This window comes from Corvus kubaryi, unplaced genomic scaffold (genome assembly GCF_017639235.1).
Source record: "Corvus kubaryi isolate FWS band 111438036 unplaced genomic scaffold, C.kubaryi_AGA036_p1.0 37256, whole genome shotgun sequence".
In the NCBI taxonomy this organism is placed as follows: Eukaryota; Metazoa; Chordata; class Aves; order Passeriformes; family Corvidae; genus Corvus; species Corvus kubaryi.
The window spans coordinates 5,474,838-5,499,610 of NW_024581076.1; the positions used below are offsets into that span (position 1 = coordinate 5,474,838).

General features: G+C 44.5%; 1 protein-coding gene across 1 annotated transcript; it reads right to left on the reverse strand.

Annotated features, from left to right (window-relative positions):
- Positions 1-1,773: 1,773 nt before the first annotated feature.
- Positions 1,774-3,594, reverse strand: SLN (sarcolipin). Its single transcript, XM_042023679.1, has 2 exons — positions 3,488-3,594; positions 1,774-2,432 (listed from the first exon to the last, which is right to left on the reverse strand). The coding sequence occupies exon 2, from the start codon at positions 2,321-2,323 to the stop codon at positions 2,228-2,230; it is 96 nt and encodes a 31-aa protein (XP_041879613.1). The 5' UTR covers positions 2,324-2,432; positions 3,488-3,594; the 3' UTR covers positions 1,774-2,227.
- Between the last annotated feature and the right edge of the window lie 21,179 nt (positions 3,595-24,773).

A 24,773-nucleotide genomic window follows, 5' to 3' on the forward strand; every position in this document is an offset into this window, starting at 1 on the left:
ATTGCTAGACTGAGATGAGCCCAAAAATGTCAATTTACTCATGGTATTGCTCTCTTCTGGGAGTTACAGCCAGTGAAAGATTCTCATCTTTCATACTGAATTATAAAGTATTCACAGTATTTAAAAACAGATTTTCCATGTCCTTCTCCAGCCATTGCTTGCATATCTCAGCCAAGCTTATGAACACAAACAGACCAGATGCAATACTGATAATAAAGCAGCATCTGGTACAAGGTGGGCTGCAGAGAAAGGCTGCATCCACTGCTGACAGAAGTTCATTTCAATGTCGCAGCACTTTTTTTTCAGAAAATTTGCCATCCCTAGAAGTGCTGGAGGCAAGTTTGCTCATTTGTAGCCAAGAATAAACAAGAGGTGACTTTTTATCATTGCACTGCAGTGGGGATTCCTTGACTGGGAGAATGAAAGGCACATACTGCAAGACTGCAAACCCAGACAGTACAAACGACACAGGGCAAGGGCTCATTTGTTAGCAAACTTTAAGCAGCAAAACCCCGCAATAAGTGGTGCTACAAGAATTGTGGATGCGGAAAGTTTGATGCTGAGAAATTTTCCAGCTTTCTGCCAGCATCCATGTGAAAGTTTGCTTTCACAAGCATGCTTGCTGAAAACAGTGAGAGGTTTTTGTAAATCAATCCTTTATCTTGCAGGTGCAAGACTGTTGTGCAGTATTGTTATGATACTGACTGGAGAAATATTTTGAAACGGATGTTGTAGGTTTAACCAATCATTCTAAGAGGTGGATGGTCAAAGGACCAATAACCTTATGCCATTCAGGCGAACCAGGTTATATAAACGAGTTTGGAAATTAATAAATAATTCCATTCCCTTCCTGGACTGAACTCCATGTTGCTTTTTCACCATCCCCGGTACAACAGCGACAAAGAATATTTGCTATTTCCTTGAAGCGTGGGCCCAAATGCCACCTGTGAGGGCCAGCTCTGCCTCACCATCAAAGACCTGGGTAGCCCAGCACAGCCCTGCAATGTTGCCTGCTCTTTCCAGGCTCCTGGAAAGAAAAGAGATGTGCAATCAGCAGCATGGCACATACTTAACTGCCTTCCTACAGGAAGCAGTACTTTGTAGAAGACGTTGATTCTCTGAAGCCATTAAAATGACAGATGGGGAATGATGAGGAGGAGCTTGATCACTGATTTCACAAGCCCAGGAACTGTGGGCTCTTCAAGCTGGCTCAAGATTTTTTAGCAGGTGACGACAACATCACAGCAACCCAGACACAGTCACACCTCAGCCTCCTGAGGCTGGGCATGGCTGTGCCGTGGCACCTGGTGTGCCACACTGGACCCAGAGGGACTTCTGCTCTGGCCAAGGCTCACAGCAGGGCTGGGGTGCCAGCGGGAACCTATGCCTGCAACTGGCCAGGCTCATCCCTCCAGGCACTGCTCCAAAAATAGCTTGGCCAAAAATAGGACTGTGGGAATCCCTGCCCAAAATCAAGCCTCAGAGAACGCAATTATTGACAATGCCTCAGTGGGACAAAGGCTCTCTTTGAAGTCCGTATCCACAGGCACCAAGTGTGTAAGTCTCTCTGGACAGAAAAGTGACCCCAACAGGTCGTGTATGTGGTTACATGTCTGTTATGCTGCAGGGTTTCCATTCTACGGCATTTTTTTTTTAAATACAAATTAAAATGTAAGTAGGAGGAACAAGCAAACCACCCCACTTGCATATCACACTGTACCACAGCTGTTATCAGCTCAGGTCAGGAGAGGGATAAGGAACGCTCAAAAAAAATGGTTTTACATGGTCTTTATTTAAACAAAATGTGCAAGTGAAAGCAGAGGTTTCGTATTCCTTTCTCTAAGCAAGTTTATTCCTCTTACATTGGAAAATACAGGCTCTTGCATTACACACTGCAGTTTTATACCCTCAAGTACCCCACACTGCTGCCAAATGAGCCAGCATGGTGGGCTGGGGATACAGCACTCACAGAAACTACCAGAGGAGAGAGCCACATCAAACCATTCCTAAGCATCTTACATTTTACAGCTGGATCACTGCAGACTAAAATAATTCCACCATCACAGACCCATAACAAACATCAGCACAGGCACAAGATAGGACAGAGTAAAAAAAGGGGTTCATGACATCCTCAATTGACTGAAAGCTAATTGCTGTGGCATGCTGTGGGTGTTACTGATGTCTGTGGAGGCACACACTGAAATCACCTCCAGAGTTCCTGAGAGTTTCAATCCTGGTAAGACTTCACGAGGAGCCACATGAGGATTACAGTAATCAGGACAATCATGAAGTTGAGGCAAATTTCTCGTGTGGAATGTTCCATTTTTTGGGAATAATGAGGAGAGAGCAGAGGTCAGCAGGCAGAGCAAAGGGAAAACTTCGGTGACTTGCTTGGATGTGTCCTTGAGCTCAACCTTCAAGTCTCAGGGTCTCTTAAAAAAATAAAAGAAAAATATGTAAAGGACAGATGCATGAAGGTGGCAGAGTCAGTAGAACTTTTTACGTTGGTCTAAAGAAATGTTGTTTCAGTGGCCAGGAGTCAGAAAGCACTGGGGTACTAAGAAGTAAAAGCCATCTTTGGCAGCTTATCACCTTCTTTGATTTCCAGCATTTGACAAGGACGTTCCCAGTGTCACCCCAAAATACAGTGCACAGGTGTGAGCAGTCCATGGACATCAATCCAGCTTAGAGCAAGCATTTTCAAATAAATAATGCCCAAGCCCCAGTTAACATTTTCAACAAGAATACATTGTAAATATACTACTGGTAAGAGTTTTTAAATTCCTGTATTTATCTGTGTATTTTTTTTTAAGAAACTAAGTGTAAACTACTATTTTATAGAGAAAGACTAATAAATCTGAATTATTTGTTACCACTAAAAGTACAAGGAGAACCTAAGGTTAGACATTTTCATTTCTGAAGAACTTCACATATTTTGTGAGTCATTCCTACAGATGAAATAGTATTTTCTCAAGAAACTCCTTCTTTTCCTAAAATTTCAAGGAAAAAATGAATTGAAAAATGCTAAAAATCTCATATTTCAAAAATCCCATTCAAGTTGTACTCAAAAACTTTTCTGTTGGTTATTGTTTTTTATTTAGTTTATGACAGCAATTTTTGAATTTTACATGCTTTTGGAGTTCATGCAGAGAAAAGAGAATACTTTATCATGAATGTCATGAACTAATCCAATCTGCATACCAGGTAAATAAGAACCTTTAAACAATTTAAGCATAAACTCTAGACAAAGAATTTCAGCTACGCAACCAGATTAGGCTGTAACGTCTCTGGTGCAAATGAGAAGCCTCAGGACCATACCAGTATGAAGACAGAGAGTTTCAATTGAAACTGCTTTAGTTTGCAGATTAAATATTAAAAGACTAGTGCATGCAGTTAACAAATTCCTACATTTTCAAGTTGTTTTGCCAGCCTCCTATGTCCTTGCACATGAGAAAATCTGACCTAATAAGTAAGCCAGTTCTTTTACCTTGAGGAGGTAAATGGAGCCCAGTGGTTCTGCCTCTGGACTTTGGGTCAGTGCAGATTTTATTTCCCTCCAAGCTTCTGCCTATCTCCCACTTGGTCTGGATGCTCTGTCCCTCTGTGGGAACTAAAGTAGGCTGAGGGTGGAGACCAACAAGTGTGTTGGCAACCCAGGTGCTGACATCACCCCCCCAAATATTTTTAAAGGTCTAAGCTGGGCTGAAGATTTGGTTAAGGCTGTTTATGCAGTGGACACTGTGGGCTGATTTGCTTCTTTTGCCATGGTGCTGTGCTAACAGCAGAGCTGTGTGCATCCCTTGGGAGTCAATTGGATCTGATAGAGAATTTCATACAATCACAGAATGGTTTGGGTTGGAAGGAACCTTAAAAATTATCTGGTTCTAACTCCCCTGCCATGGGCAGGGACACCTTCCACTCGACCAGGTTGCTCAGAGCCCCATCCAGCCTGGCCTTGGACACTTCTGGGAATTGGGGCACCCAGCTTCTCTGGGCAACCTGTGCCAGTGCTTCACCACCCTCACAGTAAAGAATTTCTTCCTAGTATCTAATCTAAACCTACTCTTTGAGATGGAAGCCATTCTCCCATGTTCTGTAACTACATTCTTTCCTTCAGCCTGTTGGTGTCTTCCCCAGTGTGGGGAAAGGGAAAGAAAGAGCCCCTTGAAGAGTTCTGTGTGCAGAGCTAAGGATCTCAAGATCATTTCCAGGATATGGAGCCTGTCTACATATCTACCTTTTTGAGTACAGTACAACTGTTGCTGTTCCACATATCTATAGTTTGCACAGCTTCTCAACTTCGTATGCATTTAAAAGAAAGTGAATAGGAGCAAAATACACTTTCCATTTCAATACAAATAACTGAAACAGGATCATTTGCTGGATAGAAAAGTTCGAGACTAGTTTGTGCTGAAAAGTGGAAAACATTTCTTTAAAGAACTGCTGTCACTCTTGCATGCTCTTCCCTCATTGAATTTCAGTGCTGGTGTGAATGCTTCACCTGTCTGAGCAAACAGACAAATATTTCTGCCACCCTGCAGTGTTTCACCCCAGAAAGACACTGCTCTGTGGCCTAGAGAGCTGTAACCCCACATTCCCTTATCTTTGCTCAAGCCACTGCTAGAACTTGCTCTAAACATGAACAAGTAGAAATGGCTATTTGCTTCCTTTGAATTGACAGAGCAGAGCGAGCTGGAATGAACTGGGAGTGCCATGGGTTTCCCCCTACTTAGAAAATACAAGTACTTCCACTGAAGTCAGAGGGGTCACTTCTGCAGCACAGTACTGCCAGAGGAGTGTGGGGATCCCGATCAAGCTAAAGTGTGTAAGGCTATCCACAACGCTGACCTTATTCTCACTGCCAAACACGGTGTGATATATAGCATGCAGATTATTTATTAATTCTGATGCCTTTTGTATATTTATATTCAGCCATGCTCGGACATACCTTAGCTCAGAGTATCCAAGCTTGTTTGTCACTGTCCCCCTCCCTGAGCTCCCAGGTTTCTCCCTTTGCACCAACGCTGGCACTCATATCATGGGACGATGGCCCGGTGAGGGAGGCCAGCTGGCTGGAAACCTACCCGGTGGAAAACACAACAAAACAAACAGCTGTGGGTAACCAGGGGGGTGGAGGGGAGTGTTACTTGGGTTTTGCTGGATGATCTCCCTAAATAATCTTCCCATGGGATCAGTGGAGGTAGGAGGGGGATCAGAACAGTAGAAGCCTTCCTTTTGGTTTGACTGCCTTGCCACTGCCCTCCTACACAACCAGGCAGCACGTTCAAAAAAGCCAGTATGCTGCGTGGGAGTCTTGAGCTAAAGTACACAGTTCAAACAGCAAAGGCTTTAACCCATGCCTCATTCAGGGGTTACATGCCTAAGTAGGCTTGTAGGGTCCTGTTACCATGCTTGTTCTGCTGAGCCATCCTTTCAAGGAAAACCTGGGCAAACATCCCACACTTAACAGGGATTTGGGAAATCTAGGTTGAAAATGCTCCTTTTAGCCTGCAGGAAGCAAGATTATGACTACCATGAGCCTACCCTATACTGTTTCCTCCCTTGGCATGTTCTGAAGCAGAAATCTGTGGATTTCTCATGCAATACCTCATCTACTTCACCTTGAAACACATAAATCTTCACCAGAAAAATGGTGAACCATTTGAATGCCATTCACCCTAATTATTGAACGTTACACAGCACTGCCCAAATATTCCCCTTGGGCTGTGGAAACCACGGGATTTATTTTACTCTCTGCTAACAGAAAACTCAAAAAGTGTATTTTTAACCTAGAACCCGTCAGCTCTGGTTCTCAGGCCTGTACTTGCACTTCTACATTGACAGAGAGCCCCTTCCTCCTCTGTCCCAATTCATCTCCTTCTTGAATGTCCTGCACGACAGCTAGAAAATTTCCCTTCTTCAAAGCAGGGAAACAGCGCTATAAATGTCACTAATCAGCACACACAGTGAACACCCTAACTCACCTCTGCAGGCACAGACATCTCTCTCATTTTTTGTGCTGAGGATCTTGCAGAAGACCATGGATGACCATCTAGGATCACAAGAATTCTTTGTTGAACCAGAACAAAACTCATCTAACCCAACACACTGACTGGTAGGGAAATCCAGGAAAAGCATAGAGAAACACAGCAAATGTAACATGATCTTTGCCTAGGTATCCTCAAACGTCTGGGAATCAGTCTACTGGGATTGCTAGATAGGTACTACAAACATGCTGGATTTATGGCTCCCTCTTGCTCATTCCATGCATAATTCTAGATTAGGCAACTTGTTCATAGTTGAGCTTCTCTACACAACATGCTACATACTTTCATTATAAAAATTATATGGCAAATTAAAATATTCTGTATAGCAAAGAAAGTAACTTTTCTGAACCCATCAGCAAACTGAAGGCAGCTCATTTGCTAGAAGTGAGAGCATGTAGCCAAGAAACACTTTTTGATTGACAGAGATAGACCATAGTAACTTTAGAAGAGCCAAATTATATTACATTTACTTCTGATGTCATCTGACAGGATGTACCTATATATTACATATGTACACACACATGCACACACACACACAGACTTGTGAAAAAAAAAGGGCTTAGCACTGACCAGGAGGTCCAATAAACACCCCTGAGCTGTGGAACGTGCCTGGATGTTAACAGTGAATCCAACCAGTGTCTGAACATCTGTCTTCAACTCGCCACAGATTAGAGTCTGAGGTTGCCAGAGGTTGAAACTTCTGCCCCCTCCACCCAACTCTCCCCTCCACCAACAAAACCCCGCTTATTCCTGCTCTTTATGAACAAAAAGCATAAGGACCTAAAAGGCTGTATCTTTAAAAAGTTGGTTTATTTGTCCAAGTGATTTAGTACTGATTAGGAAAGCAGAAAGGAGAGAAAGAGTGAACGTAGTGATTTTACTTTAAATGCTAGTCATTGTCACTTTTTCTTCTTTTTCTGACTGATCTGGATGTTCTCAGCTTTCATGTGGCCATGCCAAAACTCCTTTTTCATGCCTTGCATACTCAAACTTAAGGCTCTAGTCTATATTTAAAGCTGCTGTTACTATCTCACGTTCTTCCCAGCCTACTAATGAAGTACCATATAATCTTTCAAAACCATTCTTACACAGAAGATATTGTGTTCATTTTTGCTCTCAGCATTACCTTTCTTACCAAATGCAGTATATGTATGTATAAGTATGGGCCATGAATCACACAGATGTTTACAGTTGTTGCCAGCATAATTCCTTGTTCTCTGTCAGAACTTGTTCTTTATACTTGTTCTTATAATATTTTTCTTAGGTTTTGGCAGTTGTTTTATTAATTTTAGACTTCAGAAGATACTCCTTTTATTTCTCTACAGCATTTTCAACTGGACAAATGTTGCAATCCTGTGCACATAACTACAACCCTCTGTGGCAATGCAGTCAGACCAATAAAAGATCACGTGCAACCCTGAACACAGAGGGGAAAGAAGAAAACTTGAAATTACTTCTAAAGCACCACAAATGAGAGGTAAGATAAGACAGATAAAGCAGAGGAGGCCTTGATTTTAAACATTTATAGCTGGCTGTCTCAAAAAAAATTTAAATGTCAGGTCAAGAGTGAAGAAAACATCAATTCACTTTCAACAGCGGTGGCCCAGTCACTCCAGGGACAATCAAGCAATGAGTAGCATTAGGAGATTAAATATCACAGATGAAATTATGCAAAAATGCTGTTGAAAGTTAGACAAAAATGGATGTATTTTACATCTTGGCTCCTATATTCTTACATCCCACTTGTTCTGAATGGAGTTGAATTCTGGGACACAGACTTTGTCTTTCACAGGGCTTTACAGAAAACCATTAAAAGTCAACTTCTCCATGATGCTAAATGTCAGACCTTGAAGTTAATGAGTTTCTCCAGGAATTTAACTAAAGGCTAGTCAGGAATTCATGGCTATGCACTGGGATATGCTATCGCTGTGCTTCCTTGTCCAGACAGCACCAGGGAAGCTATGGAGAGGGTTTTGAGCTTAAATGCCCGTAAAGTGAATTTCAGCAATCAGGATCAAGGTCACAGACGTGTAGATTTCTGAGGCCATACTCTTCCATACCACCTTAAAATGTGCTGCCAGACAGAGCTGTAGTTTGGGCAGACAGAGTAGGCAGGAGCACATTAAATCCCTGGGAATATGAACCCCTGCATTGGCAACATCAGAAGCACAGTAGTTGTGACCTCTGCCACAACAGTAAAGATTCTGTCTTCTGATGAATGCCGTTTATGAGGTTTTATGCTTGAACCAGCAGACTGCTGTCCACAGGCATAAGGTGTTAGCAGAACAGATCAAAAATCTAGTAAGCAGTGGTTCAAAGAAAAAACAATCTGCAACCTAGTAAGGAAATACATGAGAGGGATTGATGGCAGAAGCTGCAGTGGAAGAAGAACACATTCAAATCAGAAACAAAATCAATCTTTTTTAAACTGATTTCTGAGTGGTGCAGGAAATTTCTACATGTGGTGGAGGAGAGACTGGTGCAGCAGGGTCACAGACAAAGAAGTGCAGATTTCTGTACTCAGGCCTTGGTGTTCAGTGCTTTTTCATTAAGAATTATTGATGCCCTTGTAGCTATCAACATGTCACAAGTCTCTGCAAAGGGTCCAGCTATCCTGGAACAGGTATGGACACAGAGCAACAAGGGTGGCTGTGAACCTACAACCTGTTGGTTGCGTCCTGGTAAATGGGCATATAAGCAAAGATAGGGTGCTTATCTCTGAAAAAAAAAAGGGGCAGCTTTGTAAGTAATTGTAGAGTAACTTCTGAGTAGGAGTCAGGCCACGAGTTTCCACTGATGTCAGTCATGTTCTCCCTTTAGCAGAGAGTGAGGCATCTGTGCACTTACGGCCTGGTTTGATCTCTTCCGTGGAAAGAAGTGAGTCTTCAATAAACTATGTCCTGGCGCCATGAAGAAATACAATTTTTATCTCTGTGAATAACATTATCAGCACTACTGGTATGTGACAAGCTTTCAGCTTAACCCATACAGCTGTTGTGTGAGTTCTGCATCTCTGAAGTCACTCACAAGGCAGCCTGTAACCCCTTCCTGAGAAAAAGGTTTGCCTTTAGTTACTAAGTAGCCACCAGCTGTTGTGCCAACACATCCTGGTACTTCCAGCCAACAGCGTTTGTGTGGTTTTGCAGGGCTGTGGGCCAATGAACCTGCCTTTGAACCTCCCAGCCCATCTCTGCTGCATCTTGCAAAGCACATGGCTGCCCTTACCCCAGGTGTGCTGTGTGGTCCCTCCGCCTCTGTCGTATTTACCACGGAACAGCAAACACAGATGCCATGGAGCAGGTGCTGCATTTCAAGAAAGCAGCACTATCTCACCTCAGGCAGACAATGTCCTGCCCAAATCCTCATGACAAAGTTGTGGCAGTCACAGGGGAGTGTTAAACATCCTTAGCTGGCTATAGGAATACAAAGAGGGGTGTGCTTCAGAGGGGTGATGGGGGCTGTCCTGAAGGATAGGCACTATGGAAGGAAGAATGCTGCAGGGGAGCAGCCTGTGCATGCACAGTCAGAAAGGAGTGGAGGGGGCCACTTTCTCTCAGTGCACCTGGGAAACAAATCCTTTGACAGCTCCACCTGAACCCAACAAAGAAAGAACCCTGGAATTCTGACTAAACCTTGGCCAAACTGGGTTCTCAAATACCACTCCAATAAGCAAGAAATTCTGGGTATGCGCTACCTGTTAGTACAAGCTTTCATTCCCTCCCATTCTCACTACTTTACAAACACCAACAGCAAACTCTTTGACAAAATAATGCCCTTGGTTCAAAAAAAAAAAAAACCAACCAAAAAACACCATGGTGGGACCTCACCCTCAGTCAGAAGATCATCAGGAAGTAACTACCAGCAGTAGGCATGTTATATAGTCCAGCATCCACAGTAAGAAGACAGACAGCCCATTCCTGGGAACATGGAAAGGAACTGTTCTTCCCTAGGGACACTCAGAGAACCATGTGAACAGAACCAGCAAGCTGAAGCCTTAGCCTGGGGCCTGTCTTGGGGGGGGGGGGGGGGGAGGAGGAAGGAAAAACAAAAACCAAACCACAAACAAATGAAAAGACACCAAAAAAAACCCCACAAACCCCACCAAGAAATAGAAAAACAAATAGAAAGCAACTGCCCTGCTTCTGGAGTTGTGGAGCTCAGAGATACACAGCAAGCCACATACTTTCATCCAGGAATCAAGAAAAAGAAGCATGGGGGTCTGCAAAAGAGAACATGTGGGGTGAGCTCTGGGTCCAGCTCAGGACTGGTAAAGAGGAAACCACACTAAGTTAGGTATCTGTATTAGAACCAGGAATATTGTTGAATTTAAACAACAAAAGTCTATCTCTATAAATGCTTCATGGCATGAGCCCTGGTAAAGCACAATTTAGCACGCACCATCAGTTAGATACTGGGTTTTACAGTAGTCTGAGTTTCTGGATGCTGTAGACAAGAACCCTCAGACAATGCCTGGGACAGGGGGAAGCCATCAGGGCTGGAAGACCTAATACTTCTGCAAGATTTAGGTGTTCTCTACAAATGTAAAGGCATGTGGTGAATAGATAAACTGCCACTAAACAGGACGTAAAACATCTCTTCTAGCCCACCACTACCACAAATACCCTTTGCAGAGATTCTGACACTCACATTTCAGTATTATCCATTGAGATGAATCCAAAGCCAGTATTACTTAGCAAGAAAAGCTCATGAAGGATCTGATCCTTCTCTCACTTAATTCCAGAGGAATCTTGCTATGGGTTTTAGCAAGGGCTGAGTTGAACCCAAAGGATTTGGTTGCATTGCTTTGTGTTCATTAGAAAAAAAACAGACCTAATAACGGCTGGATTGACTTGATAGTGGGGGAAAGCAGGAGAAGATCCTCTCTCAACACAGACTCACCCTTCATTTTTGAGGTGTCTATACACAGCCAAAGAGAGTCAAGAGGTCTCTAATGACTTTCTAATTACATCAGTCACTGACCCTGTGTAAGTGGGATGAAATCTGAAATAAACCTTGACTCAAGACAATGTAGACCAGAGTTTTGTAACTAACTAATGAAAAGAAACTGTTATTCTTTCTCAGAGCAATGTACTTATATGGAATAAATGAGAAGAAGTAAAAACATGGATATTCTCAACAATCCAGTAACCCCTTCCCTCTCCAGGACCCAGATGCTTCTCCAGGCTATGAAATGAAGCTGAAAAAGCTTTTGAGACTGTCAGGATTTAATCCAGAAAAAAAGTTTGAACAGCCAAATTAGTGGAACAGTCCAAACCAGCACCCTCAGCCCAGGCCCTGCCAGTGCTTCTTCTTTCCTCTTAGTCAAAATCCACATCTATCATAATTGCTCTCCCAGTCTGTTTTGCTGGGTGTATGTTCTGGGTCTTGGAAAGACAAGTGTTAAGAGTGAACAATAACTTTTAACAGGACTACTGACCAGTAATGTATTGGGAGCAAAGTCTTTCAACACTAGATAGCTGCATCACTAAGGTTAAGCTTCCTCTGTTGTTTGCGATAAATGTTCTTTGCCCTCTTCTTGTCTTAGTAATCACAGTTTGTGCATCACTGATGAATAGTTAAATCCCCTTTTTGCTTTCTACAAAATCAATTAACACATCTCTGCATGAACAGATGGAGACTTCATTACCTGAGGGTGTACAACTGCAAGAAAGAAGCAAGTGAGCAGCACACAGTCACCCACGCTTATGCCCACAGACTCAAGTGTTATATGGCTAAGGGGCAAATAGGAGATCCACTCCCTGCTCAGCTATCATACCTTTCCTTCCCTTCCTCTATTAATACTCTATCTTTCATTCCCTTCCCTGGAATAAGAAACTACTTGTTTTAGCCTCTCAGGGCTTGATTAGGTAACTGTTAATATCAAACCTGTGCACTACCAAACCAGCTGTCAGCATGACTCTCTTTGAATCAGGTCATGGACATAATCCTGCAGCAGTGAATAGGTGACCTGCCAGCGTGCACTCAGTGTTTATGGCAGCTGGAGCCGGGCACCCCACCTTCCCTTCACCCTTGGATGTGCTCCTCAGTGCTACCCATTCTGCACAGTGCAAACCTTTTCATGGTTACAAGATGCTCTGCTTGAAAGTGCTGTGTTGAAAGCATTGGCTCAGGGCGCCTCTGGCACTCGCCCCTCTGAAGTATCTTCCAGTTCTTCTTTATTGGAAGATGTGTTATCTGCCATCTTCCGGAGCTTTCTGCATCACAGGAGACACTTTCCAGGTAGGTGGTCTGGCTAAAGTGTCAGCAAGAATGAACTCCTACCCATCATAGAACATGATCCAGCTGTGCCCAGGTGGCCAAGAAGGCCAATGGCATCCTGGCCTGGATCAGCAGTGGTGTGGCCAGCAGGACCAGGGCAGTGACCGTCCCCCTGTACTCGGCACTGCTGAGGCCACACCTCCAATCCTGTGTTCAGTTCTGGGCCCCTCACTGCCAGAAAGACATTGAGGGGCTGGAGCATGTCCAGAGAAGGGCACCGGAGCTGGGGAAGGGTCTGGAGCACAAGTCCTGTGAGGAGCAGCTGAGGGAGCTGGGGGTGTTTAGCCTGGAGAGAAGGAGGCTCAAGGGGGGACTTTATCACTCTTTACAGCTGCCTGAAAGGAGGGTGTAGCCAGGTGGGGGTTGGCCTCTTCTCCCAGGTAACAAGTGATAGAACAAGAAGAAATGGCTTCAAATTTCCACAGGGGAGGTTTAGATTTTATTAGGAAAAATTTCTTCACTGAAAGGATTATCAAGCATTGGAACAGGCTGCCCAGGAAAGTGGTGGAGTCATCATCCCTGGAGATGTTTGAAAATGCGTAGATATGTCACCAGGGGTTGGAGTGACATGGTTTAGAGGTGAACACAGCAGTGCTGGGTTAACAGTTGGACTCAGTGACTTTAGAGGTCTTTTCCAACCGAAATGATTCTATGATTATGACTCTTCCCTGCAAGAGAGGGTCAGGGGTGCAAGTCTGTGCGCTCTTTGACTTGATTTGATAACATTAACAAGATCAGTACTTTGCCCATAGGACCTAAGCAACCATCTGACACCTAATAGACTGCTCAGGCTGGATGACATGACACTGACCTGTGTCAACCCTGGATGATAGAAGGATCTCTTAATCCATCAGGAACAGCCAGGGAACCACACTTTGATCCTCTGCAGAGCTCCTGTGGGGCTTGTTATGCTTTTGGAGAGAAGCAGCAATCTGTGCCAGGTCAGACAAGAAACTTGTTATTCCAGGCAACATTAGAGGGATGTTGCTTCATTAGCTTGAGCTAAAGTTCAGTTTTTCCACCCCGACACACTGACAAGGGTTGAAATTGTTGATGATTACCTGGGCAATAATGGCACGAGAACCTTGCTAGCTTGTGTTGTTTTCTACGTGCAGTTTTCCTCATAACAAGAAGTTATTGGTTCTGTGCCAATTATTTTCTGAGGTTTGCAGCACGTGGCTTGGGTATGACCAGCCTGAGAGAACGGAAGGTGCCGGGGAAATGTCAGCCAAGGAGTGTGTGTTATCCAAGGGGGGCAGGATGCACAGGATACTCTGAGCCAAGGAGCCTGCTTGCTCCCCACCCCCAGAGGCATGACTGCATGCCTTTGCCTGCTTACTGTCTCCCAAGCCATTTAACTTGGAAGTAAAAGAAGGTCTTGCCCCATTAGTCCTCTAAAGAAATACAGTCTATTAAACTTGGTTGGAGGGAAAAGCAGCCAAGCAGAGCCCCATTCAAATTCAGGGAAACTGGTGACAGTCACAGTGACTTAGAAAATGCTGTTGGGCCCCAAGTACTTACAGTGAGGTTGGCAGGACTCAGAGATCACATCCAGACAGAACAGGGCTGAACACAGCTGGAGACAGATGTAGGGCACAGAGCTTTCTGCATCCAGCAACAAATATTTTTGATCATGATCGACCCCACCATCAGTTTTTACTTGGTCAGCAGTGGTACCCAAAATGAGACTTACTGTGATTACTGGCCAAGGCTGGTGCTTCTGGCTTTGCTGCACTAACCAGGCATAACAGAGCTGGTTTAGAAATGTCAGGGAAATACATTTTATTTTGGGCAGAAAACTGCAAATAAAACATGATTGTATAAATAACTGGGTTTTACCAACTAACCGCAAAATCCCTTCTTCAGCAGAAATTCAGACAGCTACAGATTTAAGAATGCAGTAGGCAAGAGCACAAAAAGCCTGTTCCAGTTTCGTTATGCAGAGATTGTTTCTAAAATCAGGTTATTTGGGCTGCTTTCCTTCCCTCACAACAGTCCTCTGTTCTTCATCCATAACCACGCAGCTCAGACCCAGGTTTTCTTAATTGTTCAAGCTATGAATTTCATAAACACCTTTGGCACTTAGCAGGCTGATGCCTGTAAAACAACCATAATCTCAGCAAGAAATATTGCTGATCCCACCTACAAATACAACCTTGGATTTGGGATTCAATCTCATTAGTGCCTGTCTTGTCCAAAACACATCACGGAAGACATGCAGGAGGTGATGAGTTTTGTGACTGACTTGAGTGCACAACAGAGACAAAAATTGGAGCCATCTGTCTGCAGCATCCCCCGTGCCCACCCTGAGGGACTTCATGATGTACTTGGTACCCACCAAGCCCTGTCCTCACGGAGGAAGGAAATTTGTTCTTCTGAATTCAGATCCAGTGCCCACCAGCTCTGCATGTCTGTCCCATTCACTGCTCTGTATTTTGTATTCCCTATCTGTTGTGCTTTATTCAGAAGTTTCAGGTTCCCATCACAGGTTATCAGGTTGCACATGACATAGCAAGTGAGGAAAAAGGCATGTTGTATTATTTGATCTCAGTCCCACCAGGTTTACCATAAACCCAAAAGTATCCTCTGTAGGAGACAGGCCCTTTTACTGAACAATGCACAGCTTGCCACAATTCACACATGGCTAGGTGCAAATCCTTATTTACTGGGTTGCTGTAATTTAGCTAAGCTCCAGATTGAAAAAAAAAGATGTGACAGGATTCACCTACCCATAAATTTGTCAGGACTGTGTCTCTGCTCCTCCTTGTCTTTTCAGCAAAGCGTCCAGGCACACAGTAGTGGAGGGCTCTGCTCCCCTCTAAAACCCCAGAGATTCCCCGCTTTGCCATACAGATGACCTCCACCTCTGTGCTTCCCACTAGTCCAAAAAGTACCATTTGTCCACCCAGGACATACAGGCTGAGCCCCACAGAGGCATGTCCCCAAGCACGGCTTCTGCATCATGACACTGGGACCCTGCACTGGAGGCAGTCTGGATATGATCATCCCATCTTAAGAGGGAAGAGAGCTATAGGCAGGGCAGCTGGGCCATACCTCCCCCTCTCAGGGCAAATGATGGCCCTGATTTGTTTTATTTAGGAGCACAGGCACAGCTGCACAGGAGTAACACTGTGCCAGGCTGGTCAGCCTCAGAGTAGCCTGACCTGCCCTCGCTCCTGCCCCTTGCCCAGCTCTCCAAGCCTCCTTGCCTGGTACACCTTGTTGGACCTTCATTTGAGTTCTTTTGGGCTGAAAGAAAAAGCAAAGCGTTAAACTGAGCCTGGGAGAGGAGCAGCAGCAGGAGCTCCGGGACTCCTGACAAAGGGGATCCATGCTAATAACAGTGTCACAAGGGAACAGCTGTCCCACTTACAGTCCATGTAATATTTCTGAAATAAACTTCTGGAATGTGATAAGGAGGTCTAATAGGATGTCACCTCCTGGAATTAATGAAGCACTAGAAGTACTGTAAGGTCACAGTCCTGCGGCAAAGAGCAGCCCTGAAGGAACACCACTGCCCTCCTCTGCTGCTTGGATTTGTACTACATCTGCATGTAGCTGAGAAGCCCCTTGTGCCAAGGGCCACTCAGGCCCAGGATTGGCCACGACCACATGTGCAGCTCTGGAAGGAGATGCCAGACCCAAGCAGGTCTGCTGACTCAGAAGGAAAGACACAGGCTTGTCTTCTCTGGGGAATTCAACAGGGACTTGACTGCCCCTGCGTTTTGTACATCAATGCAGGCTACAAGAATGTTCCCTTCCTAAGTTGGACTGTGGATCTGTCCAGCCTCTCATGTCGGTGTTTGATATCCACTTCCCAGGGGAGGAAGAGACGAGACTCGCAGCTGGGGCAGCTGGAGCAGCACAAGGTGGAGCACGGCTCAGCTCGGGCACCCCACATGCAGCACTGCTGCGGTGCAGGGAGGGCAGGCAGCAGCCCTGGGCTGAGCACAGGCAGAGCAGCACAGCACCGGTGCTGCACCCACGCCGTGAGCACACCACCCCAACACAGGGGGGTGTTCAGGAACTCAAATATCATTGCAGTGCCCTCTGGAAGCAGCACGCAAATGGGACCTTGAGGGACTGCCCAGTACCCATGGAGCCTATGTTATGATTTCATGGCATTGTAAAAGTCAAAGCTAAGTCAGGCAACTTCAGGAAGCCAAGCTATGGAAATCTTATGGCATTTTCCTGCTTACATTCTAGATACACCAATCAATGCATGTCGGAGGACGTAAATCATTAATAGCTACTCTCCCAATTTCAAGTGTTTCTAAAGGGTAGCGTGCTATACAGGTGGGAATTGCCAATAGGAGGCACACCTCGCTGCAGGAATATCCTGGTTTCTGCCATAGAAAGATAACACAAGCAGAGTGGCAACCCCTGATTTCTCACCAGCCTTTCACCCTAGCTAGCACATTCTAACCTAATACCAGCTTGGTGGCAGGAAGGCAGTAAGAGGAGGCAGGTCCACGTGCTTCAATAGCTTTTACTCATTCTGCATAATTTCCTCATTCTGTGTAATCCCAGCTACCAGAAAATGTCAAGAGTATTAAATTAGGTGCATTGGGGTTTGTATGCACCTTTTTCCATTAGAAACATTCCCTGAAAACGTCTGAAAAAGACTTATTTTAACACCTTTTTTTTTTTAATTTTGCTAAAAACCATTTGAGCTAAAAAAAAGCCTGGAGAAAATTGCTGACACATTGAGTGAGATTTTAAAATGCCTCTTCTCCCATCTTCCTCTTGGTAGGACTGGGGATGAATTATTCACAGTTTATTTCTCACTATCTTTCCTAAGAACAGTTCACTGAGGTGAATACATAAATTCATCTGATCTGTAAATATTGTACTATTTCTTCATTTTCCTATAATATGTTTCTGGACAAATGTGAAAATTGCAGTAGAGAAGCAGTTAATGTTTACTGCAAACTGTAGCTGCAGTCTGCAGTGAGCTCAGGGAGAAACATCACAGCTGGCAAAACAACCTCGCTCTAGGGCCTGATTTAAACCCCAGGAAATGCAGAGAGACCCTGTCATGTTTTTAGCTCAAGCAATACTTATTTTGTCCATCTCTTGGACCTTTCACACTCTTGTGAAAACTGGATGGACCAGCAGGACAAGCTATTGTGAAAAAATTGAAAATATTTTCAGGTCTACTCATTTCATTTGGACAAAAAAGTCTTTGAAAAAGTGTTGGATGTTTTACTGAAGAGACAGAAAGAGGAAAGCCTGAAAATATAGCTAATTAAAAAAAAAAAAGGTTGGGGTTTGTTTTCCATTCAAAAGCCTTATTTGTTTACTTTATAGACAGCAAATTCTTTTCTTTGAATTTCAAAGCTGAGGATTACTAAAGACCAAGCTATAGTCTTTCCATTTGATAAAGGGCATACTGGAAAGCTGTTTGCCGTAAGTAGTTCATGGACAATGAAACAATTGCATCGACTCTTTTTTATTCCTAGATAAACTCAGAGGAGAGAACAGGGTGGGGGGGTGGGGCAGGGGGAAGATGAGTAAGATGTATACAGAAAGCCAGCACGATTTTTTTTTGCTCACCTGTCTGTGTGATGAAGACTTAGGTGCACACAGCCAAAGCACAACTTCAGCCCAGCAAGGCCAATCTTTCTGAGATGCCCCAGCAGTCAGTGGGGAGAAAGGCCAACCTCAGCATCTCTGGAGACTCTTCTGAGGGATGTCAGCCAGTGCAGGCCACTGTGGACAGTGGGGTGGTGCTGGGGCAGATGTCTGCCTTGGTCCCAACCACCCCTTGTGGGGAGGGTCTAACCTGCAGATCCCCAGGAATGGGGATGAGCCTTCCTGAGCCAACCTCACGAGATCAGTGCCAAGCCTTTCACAGGAGCACAAGGATCCCTGCATGTCCAGCACTTATAAAGAAGGGTCATGCTGCAGTTCAAGTCTACACAGGACTGGAACAGCTTTGGTGGTATCTGCAGAGGCCAGAAAACACAAGAAGAAATTCCTGAGAGTGCTGAAGGGCTGGGGCAACTTTTCCTTAATACAGCTTGAGTTCTCCAACTTTCACAGGCCACCTGCTTCAGTCTCAGGTGGAGATGAATAGAGAAAAAGCAGCCGTATAGATATGTATGAGCACAAGACATTTACATTTCTTTTTAGCATCGTCCAGACAACTAGAAAAGTAACTTCTTTTGCTTCCAACTTTTGCTTCCATCTCCAGCTTGGAGATGGAGAAGAACCAGACGGAATATTTTCATAACTAGACACCATTAAAGATGCCAAAATAACCCTCATATGTTATAAGCATTTTATTCCAATACAAACCTGCTTCCTGAACACAGAAAGAACATGGCCATGGCACAAGATGCTCTCAGCAAGGAGGAGAGGGAGTCTAGATATGAAGTCTGGAGTTCATGCAGGATTCACCACTAACCCCTTTATTGCCACCGAAATAAATTTGCTTAAAAATTGCAATCTAAACCCAGCCAGGATCAGTCTCACTTGTCAAAGTCATACATTTAAAACTATTTGTCTTGTTAATATACTTTATGTACTGCAAATATCTTCTGTAACAATCTAAGAAAGCTCGGGTTTTTTAAAGTCTATTTCAAAAATTATTTTTTCAAAAAGAAACATACCAACCACAAATTCCCTGCTCATGCTCTAGGTAGCAAGATTTCCCTGTTGGGACTGTGATTTTTTTTATGATTGTGTATATGGATCTTTTACCAGACCTTTGGATCATGTCATTCCTGTGAGGAGATAATCTGAAGGCCTTGGTATTTATGGACAGGCAAAGGACAGATTCTGATAGTCTGTAGAGGGTTGAAAGCTAATCTTCATAGACCCTGAATTTCAAGCAGAGTTTTCCTTTTCAGTCATTAGTCCTTGCTGCAGCAGCATCTGAAGTATTCCTTACAGCTCGTAGTTCTATATATTCACACCAGCCCTGTTCCAGTGCAGTCGTGACGCCTGGCAGGTTTCCTGGGACAAGTTGTGTGGTCTCAAACAGCCAAGGCCTGTAGAGCCAGAGCCTGCTGTTGACAACGTGGCCAAGGCAACATCATGCCACTGTTGCCATGGGTCTGGGGCTCCAAAGTCCCCCCCACAGCTGTCCCTGGAATGTGCATCCATCCCTGCCACAGGACACCTGTCAGCTCTTGCTTCAAAATCTGATCAAGGACTGGGTGGGCATTATCTAATCCTAGAAGGACTTGTTTGGATGAATTATTTCTACAGTGAGGATCCTGCAGTATAATGTTTCAGATAAAGTTTGGTACTCTTATTCTTCCAGGCATGGAAGTCAAGAGAACATATGGAGAAGAATTAGGAGGACTAGATAACTCTTCACTGAGGGCACTGGTTAAATAATCCACTGTCACCTTCAGCCCTTTTCTTCCTATTAAGAGGCAACCCCAAAATGGACACAGCTGATGAAATCAAAGCAACAAAAACAAACCTCCCTGTGAGTGTTCTGGGCCTGAAAAAATACCTTCTCACTTACAAGCCAAGCGTTTTAAGACATTTAAGTAAGTGCCTTAGTTATACAGTGGAAGGAATGTGGGTGCGCAGATTGCTGCGTGCTTGTACCCCAGCTGACACTACAGGAGGGGACCTTCTGAGAGCCACACTCCCATTTGGAACTGAAGGGAGCCAGGACAGGGAAGGAAAAATTCCTCAGCGCCACTGGCTTTTAGATCCCAACCTCTTTTCTGCCTAGTGGCAAAAAAGTGATAATATAATACATATACAACTCAGGGGGTGGGGGATGTCCATCCCCTCCATCCCCAGCCTGGCTGGGTGCCAAGGTCCCCGCCGGCAAGGAGCCACACTGCAGCATCCCAACAAGTGCTTAAGTGCATGTTTAGCTGTTCGTGAGTCAGCTGCTGATTTCAGAATAGCTCTTCTCACGCAGAGTTGGGTGCACTTGATCTTTGCTGAATCAGGCCACAGGCAAATTGTTATGCAGGCATGTTATATTCAAATGGTAATGCTCTTAATGGAAAACTGGATCTAGTCTTGTTCCAGCCATTTGAGATTTTGCCACTGACCAATAGAGGGGCTTTCTGTAGTCCAAGAAATATCACGAAAATGCCAATACAGCTGAAGTGTAACCAGTTTCAGCTTTTTAGAAGCTTTCCATTCCATTAGCCAGAAGCCACATGTTCAGGCAGTACATGAAATGGGTACATAACCCTTGCTCTGTGTACAGCAGGGTGATACCATGTACCACGGCCCACAGAGCCAAAGGGAGGGACCATGGCCCTGTGTTCCAGCAGTCTGGTCCCACATATTCAGCCTAGACAGGTCAAGGACACTTTGCACCTCAGTTACTGTCCTGTCACCCCCATCCCCCCCACAACCCAAGTCCCTATCATCCCATGAGCCTTGAATGCCACATTTTGCAGCACTGGGTGAAAAATATCCCCCTAGGGTATTTCCTAGGCTTCCCTAGGCTGAGGAAACTGACTCCAGGTCTTTTATCTCCCATGTGAATGCTGGAGTCATTTCTCATTGCACTCCAGACAAGCAGCTGTCACAGCAGTCACCAGTGCCACCACTGAATTTAGTGAGGACCCTCTTCCTTAGAGGTGTGGGGACACAGATGCACAGATCAATATATAGGCTCCAAGAGAACCAGGGGGCACCTCTGGAGACCTCTGAGTGAGATGTGATGCCAACCCATGTTCCCTGTTCAGATCCTGGACCCAAACGTTGGAGCATGATGAATTTGGGCAACATACAGGAACATATTGTTGTTTGGCTCGAATCATTTGAAGAGATACATTGAATCTGGAGTGATTCAGTTCTGTCTCAGTCCCTCTTCAGATCCCAGTGATCATCACCACAGCTAGCCTGATAGGTTTAATTTTGGGATCACTGGCCATTTTCTCAGAGGCCTTCAATGTCATTCTTTGCTCAGAGTCTCAACCTGGGGGTGGGTCAGTAAAAGAAGGTGTTGCCCTTTGGACCACTGTTTTGCCTGTTGTAGCATTGGTACCAGCTGGAAACCTCCAGGAGGATGTCAGAAGTCAAACAAAATGAGGGCAAAGTACTCCATAAAGACATATAGAGAAAGGGCTCCCAGGAATCCTCAACAAGCCTCAAATGTCCTGCAGCCAGGCAGATCTTGCCAGAAGCATGAGGTTGAACTTACTACTAAAAAATTATGATAATAGTTTCTAATTGATTTAGCCCCTGCTGGTTTTTGTTAAACTGGTTCTTTTGATTCTATTTTGCATTTGGTTTTCTGGGATTCTTTTGACTGATGTGATGTCTGCTTCAGTACCATGTTCTTTAACACCTCAGTTACAGAAGTGCATGTCCTTGCAGATGGAGTATTGGTTGGGTTGCTCCATACCAGTACAGTGCAGTCAAAACAGAGGCCTGACACCTATAAAAGAGACATGCACTAGTCAGGATAACATCAGTGATAACTTGCCTTCAACCTGGGCACTAAAACAGGGCAATTACCAACTGCATGCAAGTATTTTGTCATATTGTGATGGCATTGGTAGCCACAATTTTGCAAAACCATGTGAGTAAAGTCACCATCAAAGGGGAAAAGATAGCTGTAGTTGTGCATCGGAGATATCCCAGTAAAAAAACCAGTTGGATACACAAATGGTTCTTTGCCCAGAGAGAGGAGAAGCACAGGGGCCTAGAAATAGATGGGATAAGAACTGTTGGCAAGACAACAGAAAATAGCACAAGTGGCATCAGGAAGAAAAGAGACCTTCTGCTGCTCTTTGGAGAGGGTCAATAGCATGAAAATCTAAGGCATCAACAATGAAAATCAGAGAAGAAAGAGCCCACCTGTGCTCTGAGTTCTCTCTCTGATGAGCTCTCAGGACCTCGGTGATTATGAATGACCGAGACTGTAGCCAGCAGTGCAAACTCTGTGGTATCATACACTCACAGTCAATTTTATGACTGTCAGGGACTAAGACTTCTCTCTTTGTAGTGGCAATGCTTAATATGGTGCAAGAAATACCCATTTGGAAGTGTGTTGCTAATGAATAAATTTAGGGGACGATTTCATTTTAGAGTTAAGTTGGGTGATTTACTAGTCTTCTAAACACTGCCATCAGTGGTCTTGAGCAGCCTGGAGGATATAATGAAAAATCTATTCAGTTACATAGGCAGGACCTACCCAAGCTGTAGCTAATACATAAGTACAATTTTATTCCTACATTAAAAGCTGCAGTATGGCCAAGGGCTACTTAAGAACTTAACAGTGATGCTGTTGCTGCCCTTTGAATTAGGACCTGGAAACCAGAACATTTGCTTGAAAGGTGAAACACAAATTGCTAGGTTAGGAGGTCATTTGCCTGATGGCTTTGCACCTCAGGACTCCTATTGTCAAGCACTTTTAACTACAGTAAATGCACATATGATTTTCAGTTTAAGTGGAGTATTCCTGTTTGCTAATATGCTTCTTCATGCTGGAGCTGCAAGGGAAACTTCAAAGACACTGTGAAAATCGTTATGCATCACAGGACTTGACACATTTATACCAAGTGAAAACTGAAGTTCTTAAAGATTTAACTTGGATTTTGGTTGATAATGGGATCCCAAGCATGTCAGAACTTTGAATCTGTTTTAACGAGGGCAAGGAATTAAATCAGTCCATTGACTCAGTTGCAGTATCAGACTCACAATTAAGAGATCCCTCTTTCATTTCAGGTTCAGCTAAGCCTTAGTATTTTCTGTCAAAAGCTTACTGATCAGTCTCCAGACATTTCCCTGCCTATCAGAATTATCTGAAAACCTCCTTTTAGTGTATTCCTCCCTTCTCATTGTCTGCAATCAAGCATGGATGTTTTCTTCATGATCAGTATGAGCTCAGTGCTGATAAAGATGTTCTGGTCTTGGTTCCTCCACCAAGGTGGCTGTAAATAACTGCAGCCCATCTGCCTTTTTAATGAAAAGGATGAAGAGGAACATGATTTGGAAAAGATTCTGTGCCTATTTACAAGGCCAGCTCGAGCTATAATTAGGCAGTGCTCAAATGGATGTGAAGGAGGTCCCTGAGCTGTAATGTAATACTTGTGTGGAATAGAGTAGAAACAAATCTGTAATGCCAGACCCAAAGACTGGATAAAATATGGAATAAAATTGAGCAGATGAAAACGGGTGGGGGGAAAAGAGAATACAGGATTAAAATCTACACTGGATTTTCTACCCACATTTTACACCAATTTCTACACATTTTACACATTTTGGCCTACAAATTAACTCCCTCCATGTCTAAATGTTTCCATCCCAGAAAGAAAGAGAGGCAAGAGCACAGACAGAGCAGAGAGCAGTGGCTTTGGGCAAGCCAGGACCCTGGTGATGTGTCCTGTGTGAGGAGCACAGACACTGGTGGAAGCATAGCCACCCTCAGGAGCAGGTAGGACACTGGCACTGCCCTCTCAGGGACACAGTGCCCTGTGGAGCACCTCAGCTGCCCAGCCCCATCCACCTCTGCTGCTCCTCATGCCTCCTTTTCCAGCCAGCAGTTTAACAAAAGCAGCCCACTGCTGCTCAGGGTTGTGTCAACCAGCTGTGAGCAGCTCCGAAAGACACAGGAGATCAGCGATGGTAACTCCTCTAGGACACCTTGGGAAGCCCTGCTCAGGAGAACTCTGCCTCCTGCTGTGCCTCCAGTCACCGTTGATGCCCCAGTCCCTGGGAAGCCCTTGGTGCAGCCAGTGAAGAATGGGACCTGAAATGAATGCTCAGCAAATGGCCTGGAAGTGGTCACTCCCACAAGCTTCCAGGCCTCCTGGCTGGCTGGCACTGGCCAAAGACAGGCATGACTGAAGAACTGCATTTCCAGGAGTCAGGCACCCGGATGGACTGGCACAAACTGTGCATCCCTCTCAGCTGTGGCAAGCAAGGCCCTGTGACTCTGGAATCAGGCCAGTAACACTTGCCATGTGTTTATTATCAATCGCCAAGCACTTGACAAGTTGCAATTATTTTTTGAATCTTATTAACTATTTAGCTTTACCTCAGGATGTGTAAATAAAAACCATCCCCAAACTGTACTGCTGTCTTGTATCTGCCAGACCTTCAGGGGGCTCATGGTACCTCCCCAGCCAGGGAGAAGTCTCCAGCTGCTGATAGCATATGGAGCAAAACCACATTTGGTAAAAATGGGGATGAACCAAAAGTACAGAATCACAGAATAGTCTAATCTGGAAGGGACCCAGAAGAACCATGAAGTCCCGCTCTGAAATGAATGGCCCACAGGAGGATCAAACCCGCAACCTTGGTGCTATTAGCACCATGCTCTTACCAACCCCATCCATTTTATCTTGCTGATTCAACATACTGCAAATTTCTGACCTCATATTGATTTCTGATTTTAGTGGAGATGGTGTTTATAAGAACCAATTGTAACTTGACCTACTTACGCTTTCCAGGTCTAAGAATAGCATGTTTGGGCTGCTGCTGCCTGCCAGGACTGGCAGCTGTGTCTCA

Coding starts and splice junctions, on each gene's coding strand:
- SLN (XM_042023679.1), bottom strand. CDS start 2,323: ATGGAACATTCCACACGAGAAATTTGCCTCAACTTCATGATTGTCCTG.